Source organism: Scleropages formosus, chromosome 1 (assembly GCF_900964775.1).
Source record: "Scleropages formosus chromosome 1, fSclFor1.1, whole genome shotgun sequence".
NCBI classification, from domain to species: Eukaryota; Metazoa; Chordata; class Actinopteri; order Osteoglossiformes; family Osteoglossidae; genus Scleropages; species Scleropages formosus.
In genome coordinates, this window is record NC_041806.1 from 16004180 (window position 1) to 16021104 (window position 16925).

Genomic DNA, 16925 nt, shown 5'->3' on the forward strand with positions numbered 1-16925 from the left:
AAAAAAAAAATGGATTGAAAGATTGCCTCATATACACTTGAAACACCAGGAGAGGTGATGTAACATAGGTAATTACTTCAATGTAAGAGTTAACAGCTGAGACTAAGCCAAAAGAGCACAGCTCAGGACCACTGAGCACTGGATTTATATATTCCATATAAATTATTGTACTGATGATTAATCTTAACTTTAGTTCTCTCAACTGAGGAAACCATCTAGTCTCCTACAACAGGAAGCGATGCAGGTTATGACTGATGAGGTCTTGGGATTAGCCTTCAGTTGGGCTAGAATTAAACTGATGCCATGAGTGAGGTGAGACACTGACACCCCCTATTTGTTTCACACATGTGAAGGTGTCACTTCCAGGAAACAGGTGCCGCAAGCTCTTCTGTGCCGAGACCGAGGTTGCCGAGGACGCAAGCTGGAGCCTCTAGTAAGGGCACATTTGTTTTAAATGCATGACGGCAAGAGGGAAGCGGAGCCAAAAACATCCAAATCCGGTCATTCGCACCCAAGGTCCCTGCATGAAGCCTGACTGGAAACTTCCGAGTTCGACCCAAAAGCAACAGGCACAAGAAGCTTGGTTTAGGTTTTGCATCCATAGGATTGGTGTGGGGTATACAAAACTGCAGGAGAAACAGCACAAAGGTTGAACGAGCACAGCTGGCAGGTCTTCGTCTCCGCAATCTTCGCAGGAGGTCCCCTGAAGACAAGGCTTAAACGACGGCAGGAGCAGGAGACGTGGCCTTTTCACGGGCACAGGTTTGGCGGCAAAGAACCATTTATCGCGGCTCCTCCAAGCTCCTTTTCCAGCAATCTGGCGTCCAAGGGGCTCGCAAAGCCGCAACTTCGTGGCCATACCTTCTAATTTGAGTTAATAGCTGGTATTGGAGCGTGAAAAATATAAAAGGAGGCGTAAGCATTAAGACCGTCAGCTCAAGGACACTCAGCAGTAGCTTTTCACACCGCTTAAGCCGCACTCGTCTCAATACCTATAATAGCAGAGGGTTTATACAGCACACACGGACACGAAGCCAACGTGCCAAAGCACGCTGATCTTTGACCGCTTTAACTCAAACTGTTCACTGGTTTCACAGACTGCTCTGTCTAACTTCTGTAAACGGATGGATCACGACTAGGAGGCAGACTCCACGGGTCTTGGTGGTGAAAAAGCCTCAGGGTCGGAATTCAGAACTCATTTCCTTCTTATTATTATTGATAATACAAAATTCCCTAGTTGGGAAGCATTACCGATTCAAAAACTAGTCAATTTCATGAAAAGTGAAAAATACCGCAGCCGAGCAAGTCCCTCGGCTATTCAGTGCCGATCGCCTTGTCGTCTCACCTCATTTAAAGATTTGAGGTTCCTGTGTTCTCCCCTCCTAAAATGATAATCTAGTTTGGCCTCCATGAAATGAGCCAAAATGCCCCTTTTGATTTTGATGTAGTTAAACACAAACATAATAAAAAGGATGAATATTATATTAATGGGGGGCGCGGTGGCGCAGTGGGTTGGACCAGGTCCTGCTCTCCCGGTGGGTCTGGGGTTCGAGTCCCGCTTGCGGTGCTTTGCGACGGACTGGCATCCCATCCTGGGTGTGTCCCCTCCCCCTCCGGCCTTACACCCTGAGCTGCCGGGTTAGGCTCCGGTTCTCCGCGACCCCGTAAGGGACAAGCGGTTCAGAAAGCGCGCGCGCGCGTGTGTGTGTGTGTATTATATTAATACTATCGTCCAAGTAAATGGTGTCCAAAAAAAAAAAAAAAAGTTACGTTCCTCAGGGAAAGCAAGTTCAGCCGAGAGTTGAGCTGAAACAAAGAGCCGGGTGGAATTCGGAGAAGAGAGACACGTCTGTGGCACACCCTGTCTTTGCAGTCAACGTTGCCTATTTATTGTGTGGGGAAAGTACAGAGATATAATAATATACAAACTGGTCAAATCTTTAACTGTAGAGCATCTGTCTAACAAAAAGAAAAAGACTTTTTAAGATCTTTGTGGTTTTTAAGGGCTAAAAAGGGCATCCAAGATTTTTGAAACCATACAGATGTCTTTTATGTGGTTTGCAGGGGACATGTTTTTGTACAGCATCACAAGAGCGCATATATAATTGTTGTTTATGGGTTTGTGTTTGAGTGGTTGTGCGAGGCACGCAAACTGGATTACGATTGCCTTCATTTGCACAGAAGGCATACTTTTCCATTTACCTTGCCTTTCAAATAGAGTATTCAAAAATTCTCAGATTCACAGTTCATTTGTTCATCAGTAAAGGGACATTGAGAGCCGAAGATATTCCTAGCAACACTGGGCACAAGGTATGAGCCAGCTGAGGGGAAGGGGTACTCAGGTACAAAGTAACAGAGGCTGCAAAGAGATGACTCTTTATAGCACTGAAAACGCTCAAGAAATGGGGTTGCTGGCCCTTTAAGGAAACTAAGCTACATACAAAATCTTTAACGTAATCAAAAGAAGAAAAAAAAAAAAAAAAAAAAAAACAAAAAACAAACAAACAGTGACCAATACGCAACTGCGCCGCACACATGGGTGGAAGTTCTTGTTGCAATCCCTTGTTTCTCTGCCCCCAGTCAACAGGCTGCCATTTACTTGGGTTTCAGGGTCTACTCACAAAGCGTCCCCACCCCACCATCCCATGAGAAACCGTTTGATCACTTTTGTTCATATTAATAAGGGGGGGGGGAGGAAAACACACACACAAAAACTGGCTCCGTTCTCAGAAGTCACTTGTACATTTGCAATAGCCATACAGGTGGTCCCCAACTTACGATGGGGTTACGTCCCACAAAACCCATCATAAATTGAAAATGCATTTAATAACCCTACTGAACATCATACCCTAACATACATGTGATGGTCATTATAGGCTTGTTGCCTTCATGCTGGGCAATTATCTTGAGTTTCTCCTTAAGAGTAATTGCCCTCTCCTTCTTCCCACCAGTAGCAGGAGACACAGATGTGGTGTTTCTGTGACGTTACGGATGCACAAAATACAACATAGATACGGGGGGGTATCTGTGTAGCGACCACTTGACAGACTGGGAGATGTGGATCGCTGCAGCTGCTCAGCATCGCACCACATATACATATCACTTGAATTTGCCCCCCCCCACATTCTACATTCAGTAGAAACTGTACATTGAATTTTGATTTTTTTTTTTTTAAAAAAAAATGTATATTGCCAGTTCACCATTGCAAGGTCGAAGAATCACAAATCGAGGAGCATCTGTAGCTCCACCCACGTACACCCCCAACTTACCCGAATGTGAGATCACAGGATGCTCCACCCTGCGGCAGGGAGACTCTGGCGAGTGGGCGGTGGCCACATTAGCCACGCCTCCAGCGAGCAGGACGAAGAGGCCCTGCAGAGGGAGCAGGCACCAAGCTGGACCGACACCCCCGGCAGGAGCCATGGGGGACTGGGGGCTGCTCACTGCTCCAGGGGCCCGAGCACAGGGCTCTGGACATCTGCGGAGGAGGCCTGATGGACCAGAGAGAGAGGGGGGGGGGGAGCTTAAAAAGAGCTTACTGCTCTAAGCCAGCATGTCACATATCGGCAAGACAACAACGTAAAGACACGTTTTACGTGGATGGCAATGCCTGTTGGGATGTGATCCGACACGGCGGTTCATACGCAGGTACTGGGGACGGCTGGTAGTACAGAAGTTAGAGCTGCTGCCTATAGACCCAGAAGGTCACAGGTTCAAATCTCACTTCTAGCTGTAGTACCCTTGAGAAAGGTACCAACCCTAACAATTGCTCCGGTGAAATTATCCATCAGTATAAATGAATAAAGTAAATACATTAACAGTGTAAGTTGCTTTGGAGAAGAGCAGCAGATATTTTAAAAAAAAAAAAAAAAAAAAAAAAAAAAAAAAAAAAAAAAAAAAAAAGGGTAAATGAACAGCACTCAAAGTACTGCAGTTTGGTGAAGTTTATTTATAGAGTAACACAAAATATATATATTTCCAAAACTAATCTGCGCCAATTACATCCATCGTGAGATGGGCTGGAAATATGCGACAGGCGCTTTGTCGCAGCTCAGCGCCCCTTATAGGGTGTGTGTGTGTGTGTGTGTGTGTGTGTGTTGTAAGCGTAGGGGTGCGACACTCGGCAAGACGCCGCGTGAAGCGCCCACTTAGTGGGATCTTTTGGGGAAACCCGAGCAGGCCTTCAATTTAAAGATCATCTCTCCGCACCATAAAATTCTTAATTTGCCTCCAAGAGGGATGAAGGCAGTCGGCACCACAGGCGTCTACAACATCCTGGGGGGAGGAAGAGTCGACTGGACACGCGAGCGAAGGGCTCCACGTCAACTGGGGGGGGGGGAAACGGACGCGTGTCGTGTCAAAACTGCTGCGCACGCTCATCTCTCTACTTCCCTCCCGAGGCGGAGGACACACGCCAGATGTGATGAGCTCGAAACACGACCTCTTCGGCACACTGCCGCGACGGCGTTTCCACACACAGTGCCCCCCCCCCCCCCCAACGACCCCAAAAAAAAAAAAAAAAAAAAAAAAAAAAAAAAAAAAAAAAAAAAAAAACCACCACGCAGGACAGCGCGGACGTAGCGCTCGAAGCCAACATTATCGTGCAGAAAAGGAGAACGCCACGACTGCAGGATCCGCCGTCGGGAGCCGGAGCCAAAACGGCCTTGAGTGAGCGAAACGTATAATTGACAAAGTGACACGAGGGATGAAAACCATAAGAGAAGGGGGGAGGGGAAAAAAACAAAAAAAAAAAAACTGCAACAATACCAGCTGGGGGATTGGGATCTGGGCAAAACGAAAGGAAGAACGAGCGTGCGCAATAAACGCGACGGTGTGTTCGACGCACCCCTCCCCACGCTGCCATCTGTACCAGGGTAACAAAATATTACACCACTCCACAGTTACTTTACCGCAGCTAAGAAAGTCACACCCGTCTCAACGGCACCCTATAGCACCAAGCGGCTGAAGGCCAACAGGCGTCAAAGGCCTTCCGGAAAGCGCATGCGTCTCTTTACATCCAAGCCATTCTCAAACATTTTGCATTTACTAAAGTTCTGCACACATACAATTACTGTCATTTATTGCGACAGCGTATAATATTAACAGACACCTGTTTGTATCAGTGAAATATTGGAAAAAAAAAAATCTCAGCGAGTCACATCGTACAAGTTCCCCCAGCGTGTAATATTAACGGACACCTGTTTGTATCAGCGAAATATTGAAAAAAAATCTCAGCGAGTCACATTGTACAAGTTCCCCCGTGCCCGAAACGGACCGAAAAGACGAAAACCACGCGGAGTCACGGATCTCTCCGCAAGTCGTGCCACACGGTCACGGGTTAAACGCTTTCCCAACAAACGTGTCGCTCAGCCACGGCCTTGGATCTCAGAGTTATATCTGGGGCAGCAGAACCAGCAATTTCCTCCAGTTCCACCCCGGCTCTCCGGAGGCGCAGAGGCCTAGTGCTATTTTTACCGCGATCCCGCTCCAGTGACGGGCCGAGGGACGGAGATGAAGGACCGGCGGCCAGGATGGTGAGAAATAATGTATGGAGAGGAGGTTTGGACCCCCCCTATTTCCCATCGCTTTCCAGATGTCCAGCCGGGGTCCCGAACCGACTCGCGAGCGACCGAGCGCCACGGCCATGTCTGAAACGCGGTCGAACGCGGCACAGGATCCCTGGAGCTGCTCCGCTTGCGGCAAGGTGGAAGACGGAGCCCGAAAAACCCCAGGCGTAATTACCATCGCGGTCTTGGCTACGGGTTCGAGCCACGAGCGCGCTCATATTCCACAGTGCAGCAAAGCAGCTCCTTCCGCACCTCTGCCGCACCGTTCAATTCCGTTACGTCACGTTATTTTGGCCTTCAAAACCACTTCGTTTTTTGAGGGGACAAAAGGCAGCCAAAAAGATGCCCCCGCCCCCCCAACACCTTTTTGTACCATGCGGTCACAAGAGGTGCCCTGTGGAGGCTAAAGGGACTTTTCCACAGCAAGAACAGGCCAGGGAAGTTTAAGGTCAAAGGTCATCTTTACGGTCCCCTCGATGTCCAGACCTTGGACCTCAATGGGTTCTGCTGCCATCAAATTACCATAAACTGGAGGAATGGCGGCTGCAGGAGTAACGGACCATCGGCACGACGGCGCAGCATGCCGCGCACGTTGGAAAATGAGAGCGCTGCCACTTCATCGCTCCGTTCAGACACGGGTTCAGCACTCAGTCCGTGTGGTGTTTGCGTGTTCTTTCCATGTCTTCATGAATTTCCTTCGGGTGCTCTGGTTTCCTCCCACAGTGCAAAGATGTGTTTGAGGTTAACCGGCAACTCCAAACGGCCTGGATCGCGCACGTGTGCATGCGCCCTGCGATGGGCCGGCATCCCATCCGGGGTCTACCCTCCTAGGATGGGAACCGCCGATCCTGGAATAGGCTCCGGACCGCCGTGACCCCAACAAGGATAAGTGGATAAGGAACCTGGGGACGACTCCACATGTGGACCGCGACACCACACCACGTGTGCACACGGCTGGGATCGGAGCCCTTGCACATTTCCAGCCGAGGACCACAGAGACCTGGACTTGCAAGGAAACACTTTATTATAGGCGGCTCCGACACGCAACTCAAAACACATGAAACATTTCATATTTCACACGCGGCGGAGAATATTGGAGGCTACTTTACACGACAGGTAAATGCATGTCAATTTGCCCCGACATCGACCGAGTCTCGGCTATTTGCAAAACGTTCAATATAACAACCACATAGTGCAAAGTAATTAGTTCAACATCAAACAGATGTCTTTTTTTAAAAAACACGTTAAACGTTTAGAGAAAAAAAAAAAACCCGAGATATCGGTGCCGTTTCGTTGGTTTGGTCATCGGTTTACGGCGCCAAGCGCCAGGGGAGCAGCTCCGAGCCCGCGGCGTCCACCTCTCCCACAGCTCCCGAGGTCCAAGCAGAAGGCGCTCCGGCTTCGCCATAAAATTCTAAGCAGAAATACCCGGGAGAAAAGGAGTCCTGAAGCATTACACATGATACCTCAGGAAATAAATCACTGCGCAGACAAAACTGGACAGCAAACAGAGGAAAACCAGCCCGCACGTGTTAGGGTCACCAGCACGGAGATCCCACCTTCACTCACTCACTCACCACTCCAGGTTAGGCCCTCCATTACCTCCTATGTCTCAACTGTGCGCCCCTCCCCCCCCCCCGTCAGACGACAGCACCACACTTACATTTCTACAAGAAAACTGACCGAACCAAAGAGTATTCAGACTTTAAAAAAAAAAAAAAAAAAACCGCTGAAGGAGGAAATCAACGGAGAAGATTTCATTTGCACCGATTATCTTACTCCGCCAAGGCTCCAAAATATGAAGTGCTAGGAACATTATCCATCACAATTCCATGAGCTCCCCCACCCCTTTGGTGCAGCCAACCCAGAGAGCCTGTGTGTTACGGCCTGTCGTGGCGTTTACATTTACGCTAATTATTTAGCAGATGTTTTTCCTCCAAAGCAACTTCCAATGAACTCTATGTAGTGTTATCAGCCCACACACCTTATTCACCAAGGTGACTTACACTGCTAGATACACTACTTACACTGGATCACTCATCCCTACATCAGTGGAACACACACTTTGTCACTCGCACACTACGGGTGAACCTCAACAGCATGTCTTTGAAGTGTGGGAGGAAACCAGAGCACCCGGAGGAAAGCCACGCAGACACGGGGAGAAGATACAAACTCCACACAGACTGAGCGGGGATCGAGCCCACGTCTTCTCGCACCACCCGGGGCGCTGCGAGACAGCAGCGCTACTCGCCGTGCCACCAAGAAGTGCGGAGTCCCACTGTACACAAAATCCCGAGTGCGTGCAGACCTCCATCTCCCCTGCACTCATCACTTGTGAGAGTCAAGAACTGTGTGAGAGAGAGAGAGAAAAAGAAAGAAAGAGACAGCACCCCACAGCTGCTTCTCCACCACTTTCCTCCCTCCCAGCTACGCGTCTCATGCCTGGAGGGGTTTACGAGAGACGAGGCTGCGGGCAGCGGGGGGGGACGTCGCCGTTCCAGCCGCAGAGGCTGTTGATGCCGACTTTCCTTACACTCCCCGTTAAGATGACGCGTTAAAATTTGCCTCAAATTTCAAAACAGTGTAGAAAGCGTACGAGCGTTTAGACCACGACGCACTTCTGCGGACTGAACACTCCTCTCCATTCTGCACAGAAAGAACCTGCAACACACAGGCCTCAAAGTATGGGGAGCATTTTTCACATGAGCAAAATATAAAATTTAAAAAAAAAAAAAGTTAATATTTCCATAATTCTACAAAACCGAAGTGGACTCGTCGATGTGGACTTTTAGAGAATCAACACTCTGGTCACACCTACAATGTTTTCTTTGCCAAGTCATCCGGACACTTCAATAACTTGTCACACTCACACTCTCTGAACCGCTTTGTCCCAGTCGGGGTCGCGGGGAGCCGGAGCCTAACCCAGCAACACAGGGCACAAGGCTGGAGGGGGAGGGGACACACCCAGGACGGGACGCCAGTCCATCACAAGGCACCCCAAGCGGGACTCGAACCCCAGACCCACTGGAGATCAGGACCCGGTCCAACCCACTGCACCACCTCGCCCCCCAACTGTGTTGTCAGATGCTGAAAAGCTGGTGTTTATTTGGTGACACATGCCATCGGTGGACCTTCTGCAAAACAATAGGCACATAATTCATTGTCAGAAAGAAATATTATGCACACGTTCCCCCCCCCCACAAAATGCCACATGTGGTCTCCAGATGTGCATCTCGTACCTAATTCACAGCTAGGATAAAGTCTGAATGGAAGAAGCAAAAAAATTCCACATGGGAAATTCATCTCTGCTGCAGCAGCACAGAACATCCACACACATCCACACACGTATAAACAGGAGGAAAGGCGGAAAGAAGTGGAAAAGTCAAGCAAGTGAATAACCTGGGCGAATGAATTAATTAGCAAACATATTTGCACAAGATCTTTCCAAAGAAAGGAAAACTCCACGTATTTCATACCCAGCTCAGTACAACTCAGCGATAGCACGTACAGCTCCTAACTGGCTATATCCTGAATATCTAATAACCTAGAAGTGAAAACTAAAAGTTAATCTTCCAGCGAAGGATTAATCACCGAGCAGGTGAAGGGCCCTCCGCAGATACACAGTTGCCATGGTGATGATTTGGTGGAGGAAAAAAAAATAATTAGTTATATTATAAAGCTCGTAAAACTAATCATTTTTAAGAAGTCGGGGCAAAGCGGCTGGCAAAATTTCAAATCGTTCTGACTTACATTTAACGTAGCTCATATATGGACGAACACAAAGAATAATTCTAATATTGATGCGCACCGTTACGTCCAATGCCGAGAAATCCGGAGGGGATATAACCTTGACTTTAAAGTTGATTCAGGTTTATGCCATTTCATTTAGGTTCAGACCAATTACCAGGCTTGTTATTGAGTAGAAGAGAGAGAGTGAGAGAGAGTGTGTGTGTGTGTGTCCCGGCCCCCATTACGTGGTCATTATGCACCCACAGTGGGTACTTTACCCTGTACAACAACTTGTACCAGGCATCTTAAACATACATTGATTGTGGGACAGAGCTACATAGTTGTTGCCTCGAACCCGAAAGGCATCTGGCTGTTAATAGTGTCAGTCGGGTTCTTCTCTGGATAAATCTAGTGTGTTGTGTCGTCCCTGGAAGCAATGAGCACTGGGATAAAAGTAGAATTTGAACCATGGTGGCTGGTTTCTTCTCCTTTAGGATGGGCACTTCGTGGGGACAGATACCCCATTGAGCAGTGAATTATCACAGTCACACTCCTCCCGTAACACACACACACACACACACACACACACACACACACACACACACACACGCGCGCGCTGAAGCCACTTGTCCCAAGCGGGGTCACGGCAACCCAGAGCCTAACCTGGCAACACAGGGCGTAAGGCTGGAGGGGGAGGGGACACACCCAGGACGGGACGCCAGTCCGTCGCAAGGCACCCCAAGCGGGACTCGAACCCCAGACCCACTGGAGAGCAGAACCCAGTCAAACCCGCTGCACCACCACACCCTCCACTTCTCCCATAACAAAACCAGCTAAATTCTTTCTAAGCACCACCTTCTTCTAGAACAGTCTCAATCACAGCCACTGACTACAGTACATTTAATATCACAAGTGAAAAACTACATTCAGTACTTCTTGCTGAATACACACACACTTTCTGAACCGCTTGTCCCATGCGGGGTCGCGGGGAACCGGAGTCGAACCCGGCAACACAGGGCATAAGGCCGGAGGGGGAGGGGACACACCCAGGACGGGACGCCATTCCGCCGCAAGGCACCCCAAGCGGGACTCGAACCCCAGACCCACTGGAGAGCAGGACCCGGTCCAACCCACTGCGCCACCGCGCCCCCCCTCTTGCTGAATATAATAATATTAATCCACACATCTGACGCCCCCCTCCAAAGTGATTTAAAAGGCTGAGCTACTTAATATTTTCACTCCATCAGTTGAGGATAAGTAGCCCCTCGATCAAGGGCACAACAGCAGGAGTAGGACTTGAACCTGGGACCTTTGAGTGCAAGGCTCCAACCGACACCCCACCTGCTGCCCCCAATACTAACTTTTAGAAATAAACAACTTACGAGAATTATTTAATCCATAAACACAGCTTTAAAAAGAACACCTGCGCAGCAGTGCGAACGAAGTCTCGAGCTTGAAATGAGGCGACCCTTCTGAAGACAAACGTTCGTCGGTAGGGCTACCCCACACTCGACAAGATACACTACAGGTCACCCACCATACAGAACCATCTGTACTACTGGTCCAAGAATCCCGGTGCGAAGGTAAAAAAAAAAAAAAAAAAAAAAAAAAAAAATGCTCAGAGTGCACTAAACGCACTGATGAGCGTTTGTCGATACCAACGATCGATACCCCCCATTGACAGCCACTTAACTACGCTGCGGGGCCCACGCGAGCCAAGGGACCGAGGAAGCGGCTACCGAGTCGCGTCCCTCCTCCCCTCGCCAGCGGCACTGTTCCTAACGTTAGATCGGGGTCAACAGTCGAACGCAGAAGAGCCACTTCCCACCATGCATTTATTGGAAAGTGTCACCCCACTGCCCAGGACGGACACGGACACCAAAAGCAGAGGAGATCAGTGGAAGGCGGTACAGCGTACCACATTTCCCCTCATTCAGCTGCAGGCATTTCACTCCGCAGCTCGTCCAAGTCCTGCTTTCTGTTGACATCGAAACACCGTCACCGGGGACAACGCACTTCTCGTGTTGGTGTTTTTTTTTTTTGGCATGACACCCTCATCAAGACAGCAGGAACAAGCCAAAAAAAAAAAAAAAATGCAATGCTTGGAACCTTCGTTTCAAGAGACAGTCAGTGCAGCCGAGTCCCGTCATCAGTCTGGAGAGGAAGAGAATCAGCATCAGTGATGATATTCGGGTCATCTGCCGCACAGACATTAACTACGTACCTTTACCTTCTCCGAAGTGACTTACAATGTTGGGCCACTTACAGCTGCTGACTCGTAAGTCGCTTTGGAGAAAAACGTCCGCTAAACGAATAAATGTAAATGTAGGTGGGCAATTTTTACCGGAGCAATGTAGGGTAAATAAGGGTAAAGGGTACTATTGCAGGAGGTGGGATTCGAACCTCCGACCTCTGAGCTCGAAAGGCAACAGCTCAAGCCACTACAGCACCTGCTGCCCCAATTACAATTATAGTAAGTAATTACAGCCCAATTACAGCTCTTCTCATGGCTGGGACAGCGTGGGCGGCATCCGGCTACAAGTGGCCGCGGTATCAAAAATGTCTTTTTTCCATATTACTTTCACACAATAGCCATTTCATCTTGCTATAAATAAAATATTGTACTCCCGGAAATGACCAATCAAGAGAAAAATTACCGACGGTGACGAAAACACCGAGACACCGTGGGCTGGAAGACGGAACCGCGTTACGAAGCGTTAGAGCGACTCCCTTTGGACCGAAAGGTCTCGGGTTCGAGCCTCACCTCCGGCTGTAGTACCCTTGAGCGAAGTACTTACCCCGAATTGCTCCCGGAAAATTAGCCAGCTGTATAAATGGGTAAATAATTGTAACCTTAACATTGTAAGTCGCTTCGGACAAAAGCGTCTGCTAAATAAATAGAATTTGATTTTTTCTTGAAATTCCAATTAGCCAGTATCTACCCTTTTTAATTGCGGGGGGGGAGGGAGAGAGTAAATGTATACATACATACATACATACATACATACATAAGTGTCCCAGTGGACTGTCCAGTCATTCCAACATCCGCTGGTCAAGGGCGGTAATAAATCCAGGTAAAGTACTATTAATATAATAGAGAAGTAATTACTACGCAGGCAGCCGCACAGTGGAGTGTGTTCACATAAGGGAAGAGAGACCTTATGTGTTTCTCCCTGGACATGTAACAGGGTGACCGGTGAAGGTGTCGTCTTGGCGACAGCCTTTACTCGACTCCATCTTCGGTCGCGCCGCCATCCGGGCGCATTCGGTCCTCATCGAGTACCCCACGGCGCTCCCGCGACACGCGAATGCTTTACCGCGCTTCTCCAGCCCCTTAACCGCATGCCGCCCCGCCCCCTGCCGTTCCACGGTGCCGCGACCCCGTAAACGTTTCAGAGGCTCCGAGGGATACGAAGTGGTCCCCTTTTCGCGGCAGTTAACAGCACAGCTTAATGGAAGTGCCGGAAGAGCCGTGCAACTCCCCCGAAACGCAGCACTTCAGGAATGATTCTATATTCAAGTATTAATATTTATGAATATATTAACATCTACAGGGTACTCTTGCACTTTTGGTCAGGGTCACAGAGGTCCAGAGCCTATCCTGGAACCACTGGGCGCTAGGTGAAGAGGGGTACACCCTAGAGGAGACACCCACTCATTGCATGGTAGCCACACACACACCTCCCCATCTCCAATTCACCTGAACCACATGTCTATGGGAAGAAACCAGACCACTGGAAGGAAATCCATGCAAACATGGTGTGTGAGAGAGTGAGTTCCACTGTTGTATGGATGAGTGACCCATTGTAAGTAGTGTATCTAGCAGTGTAAGTCACTGCGGTGAATAAGGTGTGTGGTTGCCAGTTCAAGCCCCATCCCCTGTCACTGCTGTTGTACCCTTGATCAAGGTACTGCCCCTGGTTCACTGCAGTAAAAACACCCACCTCTATGAACGGGCATAAGAGGCTTGAGATTACAGCGTCAGGCCGATGGTAACAGAATGCACATTTATATCATTTTTTACAGTGTCAGAACTTTATGGTGAAGGTGCCCATCACAATAACCACTAATGCTGAGACAGTGCTTAAGATTTCGGTCACGTGTCCTTTACCGCACCTTGATCGGTCTACCGGGCACAAACGTGATTAAGGAGCAGCGATGAAACCCACGCAGACTGTTCCCGTTTGTACGCGGACAGCGCTGGATGGAAGCCACTACGGCTGGGAGCTTCAGAGCAAGATGTTGCCAGGTTACCAGGTGAGCACAAGTAGCAGCTGTGGTTCTGTAACACTCAAGAGTGCAACATCCCTGAACCCCTCCATCCATTCTGCACCACGACATGGATGCATAAATCTAATAACCAATAAGAGTTCAGTTAAATGCACCTGACACTCCACAGGTTCCCCGTTTTGGCTCCAGCGTGATTAAACGAGCTCCCGTTGCTCCTCAGAGCTGCTGAATCCCTCAACATTTAAGAAGGACCCACTTCTCTGCTGATCTCTATAAACGTACATGAATGAATAAATCTATATGTAAGGATAAAAAGGGACAAATGTTTATTTTCAGCCCTAATGTACATAACGTATCAATTTGACATCAAAAACCTCACTATATAACAATCTACAACAGGCATCCTTAACCAGAGGATTGCAAAGGAAACCAATATTTTGAAACAAAGCCATCAAAATATTAACTAAACAAATTTGTGATAGAAGTCCTTCTTTTGTGGGGGACGCGGTGGCGCAGCGGGTTTGTCCGGGTCCTGCTCTCCGGGGGGCCTGGGGTTCGAATCCCACTTGTGGTGCCTTGTGATGGACTGGCGTTCTGCCCTGGGTGTGCCCCCTCTTCCTCCAGCCTTGCGCCCTGTGTTGCCGGGTTAGGCTCCAGCTTGCCGTGACCCCGCTCGGGACAAGCGGCTTCAATGTGTGCGCGTGCTTCTTTTCGAAGATCAGGACTGTAGATGCAGAGTTCAGCAAAAATAAAGATGTACATTTTCGCCCGTCCAAATTCACGGAGCCCAGGTCAGGAACCCCGACTGAGTACTTCTTGCAAACAAATTGAGCGACAGCGCATGAGCAACCTATGCAGACGGCGAGCGCTCTTGACCGCAACACTGGACCGCACGGCGCATCTCATCTTCTCGCCCGAGGGTCGAGCAGCATCCGCAGAGCATCGCTCCGCGCCCCCTGGACGCTGTTTGCGGCGTGCTCTGGTTGCCACAGGAACGGCTTACTTTTGCCAAACACTCCATGGCAACTATGACAACTCCTGCAGAAGTAACCATGGAAATATTGCTAGAGTTTGTCCCGAAGGGGAGACGCGCACCGGCGTTTACGCCGAGCCCACAAGTCCCCGCACACGGCCGGCGACCTCACGACATGCGTCAGACCCAGAATGCGCTACAAGTGAGAGTCTAACATCACCACCGTCAATCATACCACAGCTGGGCGGTGGAACAAATCCCATGTCGAGTGCGACGTGCGATATGCAATTCACACCTGTGACAGAAGGCACCAGATCTGCTTTCCCAGGACACCAGCGTACGGGAGCGTCACACGTTCGGTTAAACTCGTACGCTCGAGGTGGCTGGCGGGGATGACGAGGCCATAAATATTTATTGCCCGGGAGGATTAGTCAGACGCCCATCGGCGGAACGACTCCTCCGGCACACGTCCGCGTGGAGCCGCGATCCCGGCACTCGGCCGCCACTCGAATCCCTGAGGGCAAAGAGCCTTTAAACAGGCCGCGTCGGGGTCGCGACCGTCACATCAACAGTGACCAACTCCACATAGATCCTCAGGGCTGGTGAAGAACTACATGCGAGAGGCCAAGGAATCCTGCGTCTTCCCCCCCCCCCCCCCCGACTTCTTGATAGTGACCTGCAGCAAAGCTGCAGGACTGTCAGTGCCCCCGCTCCGACAGCTCAGCAGGGTTCACAGCCCACACGGCCTGCCGCGCGTTTCCGACCCCGATGTGATCGGTGCACCACGTATACCTGGAACACCGAGTGAAATCAGTTCCCATCCACCTAACTGCGCAAATCAAGGGAAAATACAACGAAAAGACACCGAACCACCCAGCCTTCAAGCACAGGAGTTTAACAGGTTCCTAAGCAACAGCAACTCAAGAGCACCATGTTTTACGTAGCTTGAGAGACACTTCGATAAAACCATGCTACTGATCTGTAACAGAGTAACAGGTGCAGGATAAGATACATGATGTATTGACTACCTGTAGTCATCAAAAACTCTGAAGTACTTCCTGATGGCAGCAAATCAATAAGACCCTGGAAATAAAAATGTGTTGGCTTTTTATACCCACAAATTTATAAGATTAAAAAAAAACAGGGAGAATATAACTTTAGCAGAATTTTAGCAAAGTGGGGAGAAAAAAAAAAATTGTGAGGTATGGAATAAATTCACTTGCAGCGCCACCTGGCGGCGAATCAGACGCATTTCTGAAGGCGCACCTGAGACGAACTTCGCCGCGCTCTTTTTCCCTGGGAATTAACTGTCTTTTTTAAAATCTCCCAATTCTTCATAAAAAAAAAAGAAAAGAAAAAGCAAACACTGAGACGCAGAAAAGTAATTGTCTTGTTAAGAAGCGTTTGTCCCAAAAGTGCATCTCATGTCAGATGGGAAATAAGTAAAGCTCTGCAATATTACAGTATTAAATGTGAAACATTAATAACGACAATGATGATGACAAGGAGGAGTTGGAATAACACTGATTTCGATTTTAAACCACGCAGAAAGCAGTGAAATCACGAATGCGCAACAGGCGCAGCTGAGCTGCGATGCCGATGGCTAGTAGTAGCAGCGGCATACGTGCGCAGTTTTCTCGCGTGTCATTTCCACACAGACTAGTTTATTGAGAAGAAAGTTTTCCTACTCGCCCATGGGGCACGTGCCACACTCAGCAATAACATGATTAAATAACCATCATCATCATCATCATCATCATCATTTCCAAAAGCGCTTACCAAATGAAGTGTCCAGGTGCTGCGGTTCATTTACTCGGGATCCACGCGACAAGTGATAAAGACGCTGGGGAAGGAGGAGAGGAGCTACTTGTCCCGGGTACAGCGGTGATCCCCACAGGAGCGTTTATATATCCGGACCGCCGAAGGCTCTCGGAGAGGCGACGCTCAGCCCGACTCGTTGCTGTCTGCTGCCTCTCGCTCTCCGCTGTCGTTCGCGGCGGGTTTGAACCAAGAAGCGCCGCACGAGCTTTACTACAGAGCAACGGGCGCGACCAACGCGCAGGGGGGATACGATTCAGCGCGCGCCCCGCGTTTTCTCTCCTCGAAAAAAAAATCCCTTCTATGGAGAAATTAGCTGTTATAGAGTGTCTAGTATTTATTTCTGTTGTGAACGACAACTTCGCTCCAGTGTTTCTGTTTCCGAGACACACCGAGCTGATGGAGCCCTCCCCCCCCGGTGCAGCAACAGGAGGAGTGAAGTTGTCCTCCGGCTGAAATGGTTCGCTCCGGGAGCTCTGCCGTAGGCGGAGCTGCGGAGCTGCGGAGCTGCGGAGCTGCGGAGCTGCGGAGCTGCGGAGCTGCGGAGCTGCGGAGCTGCGGAGCTGCGGAGCTGCGGAGCTGCGGAGCTGCGGAGCTGCGTGTCTTGA

At 49.4% G+C, this 16925-nt stretch overlaps 1 protein-coding gene across 1 annotated transcript in view; it reads right to left on the minus strand.

Annotated features, from left to right (window-relative positions):
- The window catches only part of LOC108937948 (semaphorin-5A-like), a 68114-nt gene extending 51625 nt beyond the window's left edge, over nt 1-16489 (minus strand). Inside the window, exons 1-2 of the mRNA XM_018758193.2 lie at nt 16279-16489; nt 3270-3491 (exon numbers count right to left, since the gene is read on the minus strand). Coding sequence (XP_018613709.1) covers nt 3270-3423 — 154 coding nt within the window. The 5' untranslated portion in view covers nt 3424-3491; nt 16279-16489. The remainder of the gene's footprint in view (nt 1-3269; nt 3492-16278) is intronic.
- Between the last annotated feature and the right edge of the window lie 436 nt (nt 16490-16925).